This window comes from Festucalex cinctus, chromosome 17, assembly GCF_051991245.1.
Source record: "Festucalex cinctus isolate MCC-2025b chromosome 17, RoL_Fcin_1.0, whole genome shotgun sequence".
Taxonomy (NCBI): Eukaryota; Metazoa; Chordata; class Actinopteri; order Syngnathiformes; family Syngnathidae; genus Festucalex; species Festucalex cinctus.
In genome coordinates, this window is record NC_135427.1 from 2441055 (window position 1) to 2454585 (window position 13531).

Here is a 13531-nt window from a genome sequence, read left to right on the forward strand (position 1 = left end):
TTTTGTTCATCTAATTTATTTTATGTTAATCTAACCGCCATATTGAATTGGCAAAACGCCGCATTGAGCGCTGATTTACGTCGATGGGGCCGCCATATTGAATGAGGCAAAGTGTACCGATGAGAGAAGATGCTGCATTCTTTTGACTATATTACTAATACTATTATATTAGTGAACTATTTTTATTGTATTTTGTTTTATAATCTAATTCTGCGACCACTCTCTGGCAAACGTGTATATTAATTGACATAACCTCAGAAAATCAAAACTATTCATAGTTAAATGTTAGCTTAACCAACATCATATCGACAGTACTGCAAAAGTGTTCTGCTGCTACCACCAGATTTGTTTTTATGATTACCATTTATTTCACCAAAAGAACCATCCACCCACCAGAATTGTCACCTTCCATCTGTTCTTCTTCAAACCAGGAAGTAACCTCAGAACTGTGAGTATTAACTACTCGTGCCCTGTGCTAGCTTGGTTGTCCATCCATCCATCCATTTTCTTGACCGCTTATTCCTCACAAGGGTCGCGGGGGCTGCTGGCGCCTATCTCAGCTGGCTCTGGGCAGTAGGCGGGGGACACCCTGGACTGGTTGCCAACCAATCGCAGTAGCTTGGTTGTAAAATTCCAATTTCACAAAACAGTAAAATAAAATACAACCTCTTTTAAACATTGTTTATTTGACAAAATAATGTTTGTGTATAAAACAAATAAATGTGTAAATGTAAAACACTTAAAATGATAACATGTTGAAAGAATTTCAGAGCAAAAAAAATAATATGGAACAGTCACATGAAGGATTTGAGAAAACTATATACAGTATCCACTGACTAGGGTCAGGTTTTGATTCATCAGGTGAATCAGAGCCTGGTTAGTCTTGAAGTATGATTGCTCTTGTTCTTGATCAGTCTTGTGAGATGATATCCAGGTTGACCAGGTGTCTCATGGTGGGCCTCCCGTGAGGACAGTTCCACGGCTGCTCAATCTCACCCATGTGAGCCACCAGTTTCTTCATCTCGCTTGCGCTCAGTGCCGTGCCGATCATCACCTGTGGAAGAACATAGGTAAAACCGTCAACAGATGTCAAACTGAAAACTAGAGTGGAAATAACTGGATGTATAAACTTACAGATTTCCGACAAGCTCTGGAGGCAAACATCTGCCTGACGCGTGACGGCCGACACATGACGCCCGGGCTGTCACTCAGCATGAAGATCAGCTCCTCAATGTCTGCTGGGCCAAATGTCCAGTTCTTACTCGTGGGAAGAGATACCAGCTTGACCCTTTCCATCACCTGAGCTACATTGATGGTAAGTAGGAAATTGTTTACCTTTCTAAAATATTAAAGTGTTTTTTTGTTTTTGTTTTTTTTTTAAACCTGAAAACTCAAAATCATGTTCAAACCTTCTTCATCGATCTGAAATTCAAAGCCATTCTTTCGAAAAACATCGATGTTCTCCATGAGTACGTTTTCGTTGACTGCGGTGAGGTGAAGTTTTTGAGGGCTGAATAGAAGAACAAATTACTAGTTCCTTTTTTTTCTTATGTGGAAGAAGTACATCTTGGATACTTACACAATGAGTTTTTGTCCTTGGAGCACCGTGTGTTGCTGCAGCATCTCAAAGTTATATTTCTCATCTGTGGCGTGTTGGTCGATCATGAAGATGTCCGAGTTGACTTTGGTGATGATGAAGCCCAGATTAAACTGGCCCAGAATCTCCATCTCTTTGAACATGTCTTTGCTGTTAGGGAATGAGAGAGACACACAATTCAAACCTAAGAAAGTCAAAGAAAAAAATCGTCCAAATGATGGTTTATATGTTGAAAAAGCAAAACTGAAAGTCTTGTTCACGATACGTTTCTACCTGATCTCCTTCTTCAGCTCCTCCTCTGCATGTTGGCTTTCTCCCGGGTTGATTTTGGCTCTGAAGCGTCGGTATTGAAGCTCCTCACAGTTTTCTTGCTTCTGCTTCTGGTCCTGTAACCGCCGAATCTTCCCGGTCAGCTCTTGCAACGAGAAATGTAGCGGCACTGCCCTCTTCTGTAAACTGACTGGAGCGTCCACCATGCAGCCCGGGTTCTCTTTCCTGGCCCTTTTCAAAACTGGACTCACAGCGATGCACTCACTGTAAGTGGTTGGTTCAGTTTGCAAGTGAGAATCTTTGTGGATTTTGGTTGTTGTCTCTATCAGGGCTTCCTTTTTCACGCTGGGTTGTTCCACTTCAAAAGCAGGTGAATGTGGGTCACAATTCGGACTATCTGATGAAGGACTTGTGTCCGAACTGGATACAGTGCAAGCTGTCCCCTTGCCATACTTGAACCCATCCAACACTGACCTCCCTGTGCCTGTGTTTAAAATCTGTGTGAGTTGACCAGGAGATTTTCCACCCGCATGAGAGGCAGTAGTTTTTACAGTGTCCTTGAAGAAAGACTTGAGGGTTTTTTGTGCTTGGCCAGTTTTTGCTATGTTGCACTTGACACCAGAATTAAAGCTATGCTGACTTGAAAATGCAGCTTTTAGACCAGCCAGGTTCAGTGATGCTTTCGGACTCCCCATCACTAGTCCTGTGTTATCTCCAGATTCGAGCATGTTGTCTTCAGATTGTTTGGATGGAGTCGCTGAAAAATAAAGTCAGTAATGGTGTTACAGATAGCTAAGTCCTGAATAAAATTCGGTCAACTTACTGCTGCTGGGGATGAGCGTATTGTTCAAACTGATTTTATTGACACCAGCCTCAAACATGCTGATGAGACAAGACTTCAAAATGGCCAACAAGAGTTTCTCCTCCTGAAGGAAAATCTGCCGTTTGTCTGGGGTAACATTTACATCAACGCACTCTGTGAGGGGAAAAAAAAAAATACAGTTCAAGTTGATGCTTCAAACTGCCTATAGATGCCACTAGATGGCAGCAAAGCACTACTTTTATCTAGTTGACACTCTTTGAAACCCACTTCAACAAAGTTCTTTCGGGCCAAGATGCCACAGAATCACTACTTTTTGTTTACATGAAGCTTCTCAACTCACTTTAACATAGTTCTTTGGCACCAAGATGGCGGCGAAGCACTACTTTTCTTGCTGAATATGTGAATTTTTAAAGATTTCCTCCACAGATACGTTCTACAAAAATATCCAAGAACTTAGTAGAGTCGCGATAACGCTGTAACATGGTTGCAAGTCTGTTTCCTTACCTGAGGCAACTTCTATGTTCAGTGCAACAAATGGATACTGATGTCTGTTATACATATGATAGACTTCATTCACAAGTTTGGTCACCTGCAAGGTGAGAAGAATCAGGTTGAAATTAAAAGCCCATGTTGCGGTACCAACAAATCCATCACATACCTTTTGGGGATCACATGGTCGCTTGTTGATAAAAAAGAATTGTCTGTCTGTGGCACTTCTTCCCACACCATGGTCTGCTTGTGATACAAACCCCGTGATGCTGCCAAAATTTCTAATTGTTAATACAAAAATCACCATCGCAATGCCACAGTGTTACTCACCTAAAGAGCTTTTTGGGGAGTTCTGCATTCTCAAGTCCATATTCTTCCAGGACCTTCTCATTAGGAGGCACGTGCTGAAAGGGGAGAAGGTTCTGTAGCTGCAGAAATGACAAGAAGTTCAACAAGTCTGACATCTCATGAGCGTTGCAAAATCCTATCTTCCAACCTGTTTGGGCCCAAATATAGCTCCTATGTTGTCTCTCATATTCTGGCTACCACTCGTGCTAACAACTGTGTTGCGCTTCCCTTGTCCATTTTGGTTGGAGCAGGTAATACGCACTCCTGTGGAGATGATGCAGTAGGACTGCAAAACATGCACCATTTTGGTGAACTCCTGTGGGATAAATGGCAAATCAATTAGCTTGATTTAACTGCTTCATACCGAGTTACACAAAAACAAATTAAATATTCAACTGGCCTTCTTAATATTGCGCTGGAATTCTTTGTGTCTGACAGGCAGGGTTAGGAAGAGCTGCTGCAAGATGACCGTTGTGCCTTGCTGCCGCGGATGTGGTAGCCGCTGAAGCAAGTGGCCTTTGTGGTCAAAGACCAGCTTGGTCCCCACGGGGCAAGACTCATGACAGGTCACCACACTTAGGTCACTGTGAGAAAAATAAATTAAGTAATTAAGTACATTCATTTAACATAGCACTTTAAAGTAGCTTGATGATTTTGTGATACTTTACCTGAGAGCACATAAAGAGCTGAGGGCTTCGCCTCTAAAGCCAAACGTCTCCACGTGGATGAGATCGGAAAAATCCCTCAATTTTGAAGTATGATGTTTTAATGCTGTGGGACAGATGAAGGTTCACAGGTAACAAGTAGAATGGATAGATAAACTCACAGATATACGTACTCAATCCTTCAAAGTTGGCCTCCTCGACGCCTTTTCCGTTATCAGATACTTCCACCAGTTCTATTCCGTGCTCCTTCAGCTTGACATCTGGAACATTTAGTAAAGTCCTACTGGCCATTGTGCCGAAGGGGCTGACATCCATACAATTTCAAGTATCTGTTCTTCTACACAGGTATAGCATGTGTTTACCAATTCTGATCCCTTTCTTACCAATATTGGTAGCCCCAGCATCAATGCTGTTCTCCACCAGTTCTTTAACAGCAGTGGCCAAGGTCAGCACCACCTGCCCTGAGCAGATTTGATGCACTGAGTGCTTGTCAATGGCCTTGATGGCTCCAGCAGGTTCTGAACTACTAAAAGCAAAAGCAAAACAAGCTTTTACAATGACTGCAAACCTTTTGTGCTGCTTCTTCTTCAAAATAAAAAAATCACCTTACCAAGTGTCAGACATCTTTCAGAAAATTTACAGGATTTAGCCTCTACTAAAACGCCCAGAGATTTTAATTCTAAATAGAAAAATGCTTAGTTATAAAATGCAGAACACGGGAGACGAAGTGTTGTTCCCATTGTTAACTTTTCATCTTTTTAAACTGTTTTCAATGATAAAACAGCCAAAGAAAGTTCGCCATGATGTTGTAAACAAACAAAAATGAGCTCTCCAACCGTACCGCGCGCAGTGCAGACGAAGTGTCGCAAACAGTCATCACTGCGTATTAGGTGCGCATTTCGACAGACGAATAATAAAAGTATAGAACCGAAATAGAGAGTAATTGTTAATTGACAAAACTTGAAGAATAAAAACACTACAAACGCACACAAATATAGATATAATTTCTACATGTGACCTCTTAATGCAACATTTAATCGACAAACGCACGACGCCCCAACCGTGCCCCGGCACCATCGAGGGACTGTTGTAAAGAGTCATTACTGCGTGTAAATTTAGCATTCTAATACCCACCGTGGCAGGAAATTATTATTATTATTATTATTTAAAATCATAATCCCACCCCAAAAAAATACTAATGAAATTGACACGAATATATTAAATAAATAGATTAGATCGATAATAGATAGATAGATAATGTTTACGTCTCAGTGTAACGTTTCATCACTCAAAGCGTCCGTACGTAGTTTTAGGGCGCACATGCAAATGATAGTGTTGAACGTAGAAATAAAGTGTCATCGGGAGCTATTTTTTTTTCTTTAAAATGTATTTATAATGTCCAATATCTCAATTTAAACTCATGTTTGCTTGATTTAGCATTTCATAGTTTTAACGAAAGCAAATAATAGTTTGTAGTAATACGTTCTATTGGCGGACAGTCCCTTCCGCCAAGTCTGAAGAAAGATGGCCGCCGCCAACTTGGAGTGAAACTTAGTGAGAGTTCCTGTCCGATAACAGATATATGTAACCATGTTTGTTTTAACAAACACAGGTAGCCTTCGCTCACGTTAATTCCGATCCTCTGTGATTTATAATGGCAAAGTAACATGTACAGTTTAACGTCCGCCAGCAGGCTCTTGCGATCGGAGGAATGTTCTAGTAGCAGTAATAAGCTTCTTGTTCCCCGAAGCCGTCTGGTTAAAGCCGTTAGTAATCATGACTGCAGTAGCCTGCCAAGTCTTGCCACCCAAGAGGACGATGAAGTACGCTTTGACAGTAAGCAGCTTTTCTTCTAAATAGTTTGTGTTATGTAACGTTTCCACACGTAAAGGTAGCAGCAGGTGACTATTGAGTATTAGCTCGTGTTAGCCAGTAGTCGCCTCCTGAACAATACGTTAAGTAAAGCCTTAAAAGACAGGAAAAAAAAGTTGGTTAATGTTCGCTTTAAAAAGACATTAAAGTGTACAGATTATAATCAAGCTGAAACTAGCACTGACGTCAGTGGTGGGAAGTAACGAAATGTAAATGGTAAATGGCACTTCATTTTTTCCACGTTACAAGGTATTTAAATATAAATAGATAAATACCATAATTGAGATTTTGATCCCTTTTTAAGACAGAACCGGAACGAGAGAATATTAATGATGATGATGATGATTCAGCTGATTCGGAAAAGCAAGCTATTCCCCACCACTGCATAATAGACTGTCACTTGTTTACATTTTTCCCCCCAGATTACAAAGATGATTAAAGGTGCAAGTCTCTTAATCGGCATTCACAAGTTTCAACATTAACAACACAGCCACCTAACTGAAATAAACAGGTGAGGTAGGTGGAGGAAACCAGCAGCACTGCTTGAGGCTGCGGCGAGAGGAAATATTTTACTAAAAATTAGACTGAACACTGGTAGCCTGAAAACTCACATCAGCCAACAAACTCACAGGACCCTCCTGTAACAGTGATAGGACATACACGCAGTGGTTGAGCAATATCCTCTTTATTTAAATGTAGAATTAATGACGCCACCGCCTAGTGTACAACAAATGCTTTGAAAGAGTGAATTTTTAGTTTGATATTGGTATTACCATTTCCCTTAATGCATATACTGTATGTCAGTAATACTAAGTTCCGCCTTTTTTAATTATTATCTATGGGTAGAAGGAGCTTCAAAAACAATTTCAGACAGTCCTTTAAGATCATTCTTGCTATAATATTATCTCATCTTATGCTGCCTCCCTGTTCATCAAGTGAGGTGGAGGTCTGACGGCCACTGGCCCTTCAAGATAAGCAGGGCAGCTGTGCACGCCCCCATATGTATAAACTAGATGAGCATATTTGCCTTCAAATTGAATAGAATTTTCATTGGTGCTGCTCTGGGTGTTGTTATGGAAGCATGGAACAAAAACAAAAAAACATTGTTGAAATAATAGCTAAAGTAATCGAGGAAGGTAAGAGAATTCTACTTTTGATATCACATTTTTTTTAACAGTAGAGGTTGTCATATCTGCAGTGTTTTTTTTTTTTTTTTTTGTTTTTTTAAATAGAAGCTCAAATAGTACTTGTAAAAGTAATTGCATTTGAATAGTCTGTGATACTTTATACTGTAATGCCATTATGTGTTGCAATTGTGACACACGTTGGTCAAAAAATACAAGCTTCTTGAACATGGCGCAAGTTTCGCTCATGTCTGCGCGTGTTATTGCCACGTCCTCAATCCGTATTCTGTATTTCCAGCTTCTGACACTGACAGTCACCATGACGTGCTCATGGCGGGTAGACGCTACCCGTCCGTCCAAGAATTTGCCTCGGCTATCCCCAACCACCTCCTCCTGGGCTCCCTGCTGGAGCACCTGTGCTTCGTTTACGAGAGTAACCCAGCACGCTCGCGAATGCTATTTAAAGGTACAGAGCGCAACGTTGACATGATGTCAAATCCTATTGCCGCCTGAAATTTTGCCATTTTGTTTTTGTCTCTGTTTAGTGATTGGCCAGCGCTTGGCTTCAATGAATCTTCTCTCGCCATTGGCCATTAGCGACGAGTTCAGCACAGTCAGACTCCAACACAACCGGGCCTTCACCGAGCTGCTAAATGCCGCTAGCTCCTCACTGTACCCACAGGTATTTTTATTTATTTATTTTTAAGTCCTCATCAATATCTTAGATCAGTGGTTTCATAAACTATGGTCCGGAGGCCATTTGCAGCCTGCTGTATTTACTAAAAATAACTTTTGACATGGTCTGCATTGCAATTAAAAAACAAAACAAAAAAAAACAAAAAAAAAAATTGTTTTAATTTCTAGTTTTATTTCTTTATGTCAATGTTTATGATTTGAGTATCTTTTATTGTTCTCATTCTGTAGGAACAACAGCTTGACATAAACGCACACAATCCTGCACTAAGGTGAAATGTTCTTGTTATTAAAATTCTTGAAGCAAAAAAGGGCATTTTGATAAATATATTTCCACATATCCTCCTGACTAAATATATATACTAAATATACTATAATGGGCTAAATAAGTGAAGTATCCATTTAAGCCTTAATATGTATAAAGAAAACATAGTAAATTTTAATGCTTGTATGATGTAAATGCTAAATAAAATAAATAAATAAATAAATACTTGAAGTATCTCACAATTAATGTCATACAAGTCAAATGTATTATTGTTAGAATGATCTCCTGTTTTGAGATGTTGTTTGTCCTCCCGCAGGCTAAAGGAAGGACTGTTTCAAGCCCAGACGTCACGTTACCTGAGCGAGTTTGACGAAATTGGTAGAATTGGAAAAGGATCTTATGGAAATGTTTATAAGGTGATTACTGCATTATCGGTAATTATTATTTGGCTATTTTGACTGTTGCACGTCCGCCACCAAATTTCTCTTACCTGTGACAAAGGTGGTGAACAAACTGGATGGGCAGTGCTACGCCGTGAAGAAGATTCTTATTAAAAAAGTCTCAAAGGATGACTGCATGAAGGTGAGAAGTCAGCGGAAGTTTTGATTTTTGCTTCCGCATCCAAAATATCAGCTCCTAATTGCGATGTTCCTGTTACGAAATAGGTCCTCAGGGAAGTGAAAGTGCTGTCCAGTTTGCAGCATGTCAACGTTGTCGGCTATCACACAGCGTGGATGGAACACGTTCAGCCCGCGACATGTGAGGGAACTCGGATTATTTTTCTCGTTTAATAACCTCTCAAGTCAAAGCGGTAATGGCGCAATGTCTCGCTTTGCAGGCGCAGAGAATCTCCTACCTGAACTGGCCTCACCTGCTCAAAAAGACATGTAAAATCACTAAAATATTTATACCAGGGCTGAATACTGCAGTTGTGATTTAATATGTGATTATTTTTTTGTAACACAAGCAAAAAAAAAAAAATCAGTTTTTCAAAAAACTAGACTAAGTGCAATTTCTGGAGAAATTGCGTGGGAATGCTGAAAGCTGAATGCTAATCGCTGAATGATAAAATTTGAATGCATGTGGAATGCTTATGAAGTAAATTGAGAGATAAATTATGAAATTGTGACCTCCTGGTTACTGGGCAATGCACTTTACCAACTGTGCCACCAAGCAGTGTAAGGCACCTGGTAATGATAAGTTACATGTATGGAAGTGGGCGTGGAAAGTGATACTTAGAAAAAGTTAAATGTCTGTCCCATTGAAAATAAATGGGGAAAAGTTTATATTACAAGTTAAATTGTGCAAATACTGTCAGTAATGTGGAATCAGACGATATATACCCCGGGAGGTGTGAATTTATGAAGCTAGTTGAAATTTGAACAGTGTAAATTGGAAGTATTATTTGGGAGTTGTTACACGGTAAAAAAGTATGGAGATTAAAAATCACAATAACTTGTGAATGCTTCAGCATTCCCACAACTATCAGATTTTTGTTTTTTTATACATAAATGCTAACAGAATTTGAGTCTAACATGCGTGACCCTTTTGTTGCAGTTCTGACGAGGACCCCGACAGCAGTAGCTCAAGTTTCTCTGTCGTTTTCCAAAGCCAAAGCCAGCCGCAGGCCAACGCTTCTTCAAACGCCGCCGTGCCCCCTCCAAGTCACGGGCCGCCCGCCCAAGCCCGAGCGCTGACACTCGACAAGGGCCAAGGGGTGTGTCCCAACATGATGCGACGGATCCCCGAGAACTACGTCCCCTGCGTCTTCCTGGGACAGAGGGCGTCCGTTCAAGCCTCCAAATGTCCCGCCATCGGTTGGGACGCGTCGGGGCGGTTCGAGGAGGAGTCGAGCAGCGACAGCATCGAGGTCAACAACAACAACTCCTCCTGTGTTGAAAAGAAGTGCGAGCAGTATAACAACAACAAGCAGGCGGCAAGACCCTCTAAAGAGGTAAGTGTACTAAAGTGGAAGAAAATAAAAGTGTCATTTCAGGAGATTAGATGTCCTGTGTGAGTAGTACAGTGGACTGTTTGCATTTTCTTCTGTTGAAATAGGAACGTAGTAATTGGGGACAAGGAAGTACACGTGCCTTGAACTATGCGTATACATGAGCCATCATTTGGGTTAATTTATTTATTTATGTTTTGTAACTCACTCCAGAATAGGGATGTAACGATAAGGGCAATATCGTGATATCGTGATATTAAAACTGCCACAATATCGTCGTCGTCATGTTCACAATATTTAAAAGGAACACATCTGTTAAAAGAGTCAGGTTGATTTCCATGTGTGCGGTTCTAGCACCCTCTAGTGGCTAGTTTATTAGTGCAATTTAATTTTTGTTTACTTAGATTTACTTTTTATCGGCTGTCAGATTTTAAAAAAAGGCTGATACCGATATTTGTCAAAAATACTCAATATCGACGCCCATCGCTGATTATCAGTCTATCCCTAAAAATGTCATCAAGCTGTTTACTACTTCAAATTTAAAATGGCCTCATAAGCCTGAAAGGCCGCTAGCTTAATGCTAGCAACGCATATTGGGAAACAACCTAGAACAAGTAGCTTATGTATGATGGTGTTATATCATCACTGTTCAAATGTCACTATTTATTTCTACGCAAACAGTGCAGTAATAGATAATATAACAATATTCATAGGCATATATTCTTTATCATCTGGGAAAAGTCTCGTGTGTTTGTCTGTGTCGTACTGCCCCCATGTGGCCAAAGGAGCTGCTATGGATTAAAAAAAAATAAAATAAAAAGTTTTAGGATCAAAGTTTGTGTCTAAACTAGCAATATATGTTTCTCCAGCTTTGCACGCAGCTTCAGTGGCGGCCTGTGCACTTGAGAGTCCATTTTAAAAGGATTTTATTGGTTTTTAAATCTGTAAATGGTCTTATCTCGCTGAGCTGCTTTACCCGGACACTGTTGCCAGCTGCTCCTTGGATCTCAACAAAAGCTCCGAAGGGACACTGTATTTTCGTTTGCTGCCCTTAAAATTAAGCGGGCTTGATGGATCAATACTTTGTGAATTAAAAATGGTAAATGTTTTTTGAAGCATTACATTGAAGGGCAGATTTAAAGTAAAAAAAAATAAACAAGACCAAAGTCTCTGTGGCCCAATCTGCCTTGCACATTACACAAGCCTTTTTGATGTCTATTTTAAAGCGCTTAAACCTTTTAGTTTCATTGTTTTATCACTGATTTCAGCTGTAATTTGTTTGAAGTAACCTCCTGACTACCAGCAATTCAAATTTGTCCTCTGCAGTGGACCTTTTTTAAACCTGAATATCTCTCACATATGATTGATGATATGATTGAATTAACTCCTTTATGTGCTCTATAGAGGACATTGAGAGCTTTCCAATGATACCAAATGTGTAGCAATGGGGCTTTACTGCCTTTGATGCATCATAAAAGAAAATGGCTTCCCTCACTGCAAGCCCTTTTTTGGGAAGAGGTGTATAACACTTTTTATTGAACAAATTTAGGCTTTAAATGTTGTTAGCATGTTTTCTATAAGACTCTTAAGAACACATTAAAGTATTGTTTGAATTATTTTAACTGTATTTTAGCCTAACATTTAAGTTTTAAAAATGTCCTCTGTAGTGGACACATCATAGCTTAAAAATAAAAACTTTTTTTCCCCCCAAAATGTATTTTGCAGTATTCCAGTTACTTCACAAAGATTATGGAATATCAAAATAAACATGATTGGACAATATTTTTTTCCTGGTAGTCAGAAGGATATCCGTGAGTGCTTTATGAATAAAGTTGGTGTGATATGGCGTGCGCAGGTCCACTTCCACCTGATGCTCTACATCCAAATGCAGCTATGTGAGCGTTCGCTCAAGGACTGGATGATCGAGAGGAATTCCAAGCCCAAAGAGGAGCAAGCTTCTAGAAGTATTCACTCTGCATCAATTTCATATAAAAAAAAAAAATACAATAAAAAAAAAAGCAAAATATGCACGCATGAAGTATCACATTGGTTGAACTTATTGTAAAATATTTCCGACAATCATCTTCCCTTCCCAGGTCCTTATGGATGTGTGAATGCTGAGCACACGTTCAGTCTGCTAAGAAAGATCCTGGAAGGGGTGGAATACATTCACTCGCGTGGAATCATTCACAGAGACCTAAAGGTAATTGGTGGTTTAAAATGATGATACTCTACGCTAATTATTGTTTCAATTTCTTCACAGCCAAGGAATATTTTCCTCAACGGTCATGACTGTCACGTTCGTATTGGCGACTTCGGCTTGGCCTGCAGTGGTTTAATACTAGATAGTCACGAAATTTCTCCCATCAGCGGTAATACATCGTTTGCCGCATTTTAACACCAGAATAGCAAATTGTTTAAATTTATCATGTTTCTGGTGTGCGTTTCAGATTTGACACATACTACTGGTGTTGGTACATTTGTCTACGCTTCACCAGAGCAACTGAGGAGCTCCCACTATGATTCAAAGGTATAGAGGTGTATAAAAAGAGATTTTTCTTTTGCTAAAATATTGTCTTTTCTCCCCTAGTCGGACATGTACAGCATTGGGGTGCTCGCTCTTGAGCTTTTCCAGCCATTCGGAACGGAGATGGAGCGAGTCCGGACACTCGGGGACCTGAGAGAGGGCAAAATGCCAGACTCCTTCAGCAACAGATGGCCCGTCCTAGCCAATTACATCTTGCAGCTGACTAGCACCGAGCCCAGCGTGCGGCCCACAGCCAGCCAGCTTCTACAGAGTGAACTCTTCCGCAATAAAGATGTAGTATGTAACTTTGTCGAGTTAAACGACAAATCTTACGAATTCAATGAAATTATTCATGTTGTGTTTTTCTTCATTCAGGTGATCTATGGTTTGCAGAAAAAGGTTGAAGAACAAGAGGAAGAAATCCTTCATCTGAGGAAACAAATCCAGCGGCTCCAGTGTTCGCACAGCACTTTTCAAAATGGTCAGAGTTGGGAAAACACCTGACACTTTAAAAGTTCACCAAATATTTCAAATTTAGTGACTTAATTTTTGTATGTGAGTGTCTGTGTTCTTGGGAGATTTGTGTGGAAAGGTGCATTAGAAAAATTGTATGTCATATTAAATTATTGACAGTGCTTTATGGTATTGGGCAATTTTTTATTTATTTATTTTTTTTAAACTTGTCAACAGTTTGAAAAGCAAATGTACAGCAGAACCTTTTGCAACTCATTTTGTTCATGACTTAATTCATTGGCAACATTCTCATAGTTAGTTTGCAATTTAACAAATTTAAATCAATACACAAATCTGTGGAAATTACATTTTTTATTTCATTATTATAATCTCAGGAAGTTGAATGCACACTATGCTATAACGCATTTTCCTACCTTGTGATATTGGTCCAATC

General features: G+C 39.8%; 2 protein-coding genes across 6 annotated transcripts; one reads left to right on the top strand and one right to left on the bottom strand.

The window, feature by feature from the left end:
- Positions 1–667: 667 nt before the first annotated feature.
- Positions 668–5477, bottom strand: LOC144004648 (mismatch repair endonuclease PMS2-like). Of its 4 annotated transcripts, none has more exons than XM_077502009.1 (16): positions 5458–5477; positions 4803–4871; positions 4576–4718; positions 4366–4452; positions 4196–4298; positions 3928–4111; positions 3676–3843; positions 3510–3607; positions 3349–3448; positions 3195–3279; positions 2691–2843; positions 1871–2624; positions 1580–1747; positions 1410–1510; positions 1135–1304; positions 668–1054 (listed from the first exon to the last, which is right to left on the bottom strand). In XM_077502009.1, exons 2-16 carry the CDS (start codon positions 4814–4816, stop codon positions 911–913), a joined length of 2472 nt encoding a protein of 823 aa, XP_077358135.1. In that variant the 5' UTR covers positions 4817–4871; positions 5458–5477; the 3' UTR covers positions 668–910. The 4 variants fall into 4 exon arrangements, with proteins under 4 accessions (XP_077358135.1, XP_077358134.1, XP_077358137.1 ...); XM_077502008.1 differs by lacking the exon at positions 5458–5477 and adding an exon at positions 5034–5380; XM_077502011.1 differs by lacking the exon at positions 5458–5477 and having other exon boundaries at positions 4576–4715; positions 4803–5380.
- A 13-nt stretch (positions 5478–5490) lies between these two features.
- LOC144004650 (eukaryotic translation initiation factor 2-alpha kinase 1-like) lies at positions 5491–13259 on the top strand. Of its 2 annotated transcripts, none has more exons than XM_077502018.1 (15): positions 5491–6028; positions 7487–7654; positions 7734–7870; positions 8113–8153; positions 8463–8562; positions 8648–8728; positions 8812–8905; positions 8985–9033; positions 9704–10100; positions 11953–12061; positions 12194–12300; positions 12361–12469; positions 12548–12627; positions 12688–12921; positions 13000–13259. In XM_077502018.1, the coding sequence occupies exons 1-15, from the start codon at positions 5860–5862 to the stop codon at positions 13126–13128; spliced, it is 2004 nt and encodes a 667-aa protein (XP_077358144.1). In that variant the 5' UTR covers positions 5491–5859; the 3' UTR covers positions 13129–13259. The 2 variants fall into 2 exon arrangements, with proteins under 2 accessions (XP_077358144.1, XP_077358145.1); XM_077502019.1 differs by lacking the exon at positions 5491–6028 and adding an exon at positions 7095–7200.
- The last annotated feature ends 272 nt before the right edge of the window (positions 13260–13531 follow it).

What these genes read in the sequence shown, in the direction of transcription:
- LOC144004650 (XM_077502018.1), top strand. Translation starts at nt 5,860, where the DNA reads ATGTACAGTTTAACGTCCGCCAGCAGGCTCTTGCGATCGGAGGAATGT. An exon ending in GCACACAATCCTGCACTAAG is followed by an intron (nt 8,154 to 8,462) that starts GTGAAATGTTCT and finishes GTCCTCCCGCAG; the next exon opens with GCTAAAGGAAGGACTGTTTC. An exon ending in CAAAGGATGACTGCATGAAG is followed by an intron (nt 8,729 to 8,811) that starts GTGAGAAGTCAG and finishes GTTACGAAATAG; the next exon opens with GTCCTCAGGGAAGTGAAAGT.
- LOC144004648 (XM_077502009.1), bottom strand. An exon ending in TCCAGCGCAATATTAAGAAG is followed by an intron (nt 3,844 to 3,927) that starts GCCAGTTGAATA and finishes TTTATCCCACAG; the next exon opens with GAGTTCACCAAAATGGTGCA. An exon ending in GACCATGTGATCCCCAAAAG is followed by an intron (nt 3,280 to 3,348) that starts GTATGTGATGGA and finishes CTCACCTTGCAG; the next exon opens with GTGACCAAACTTGTGAATGA.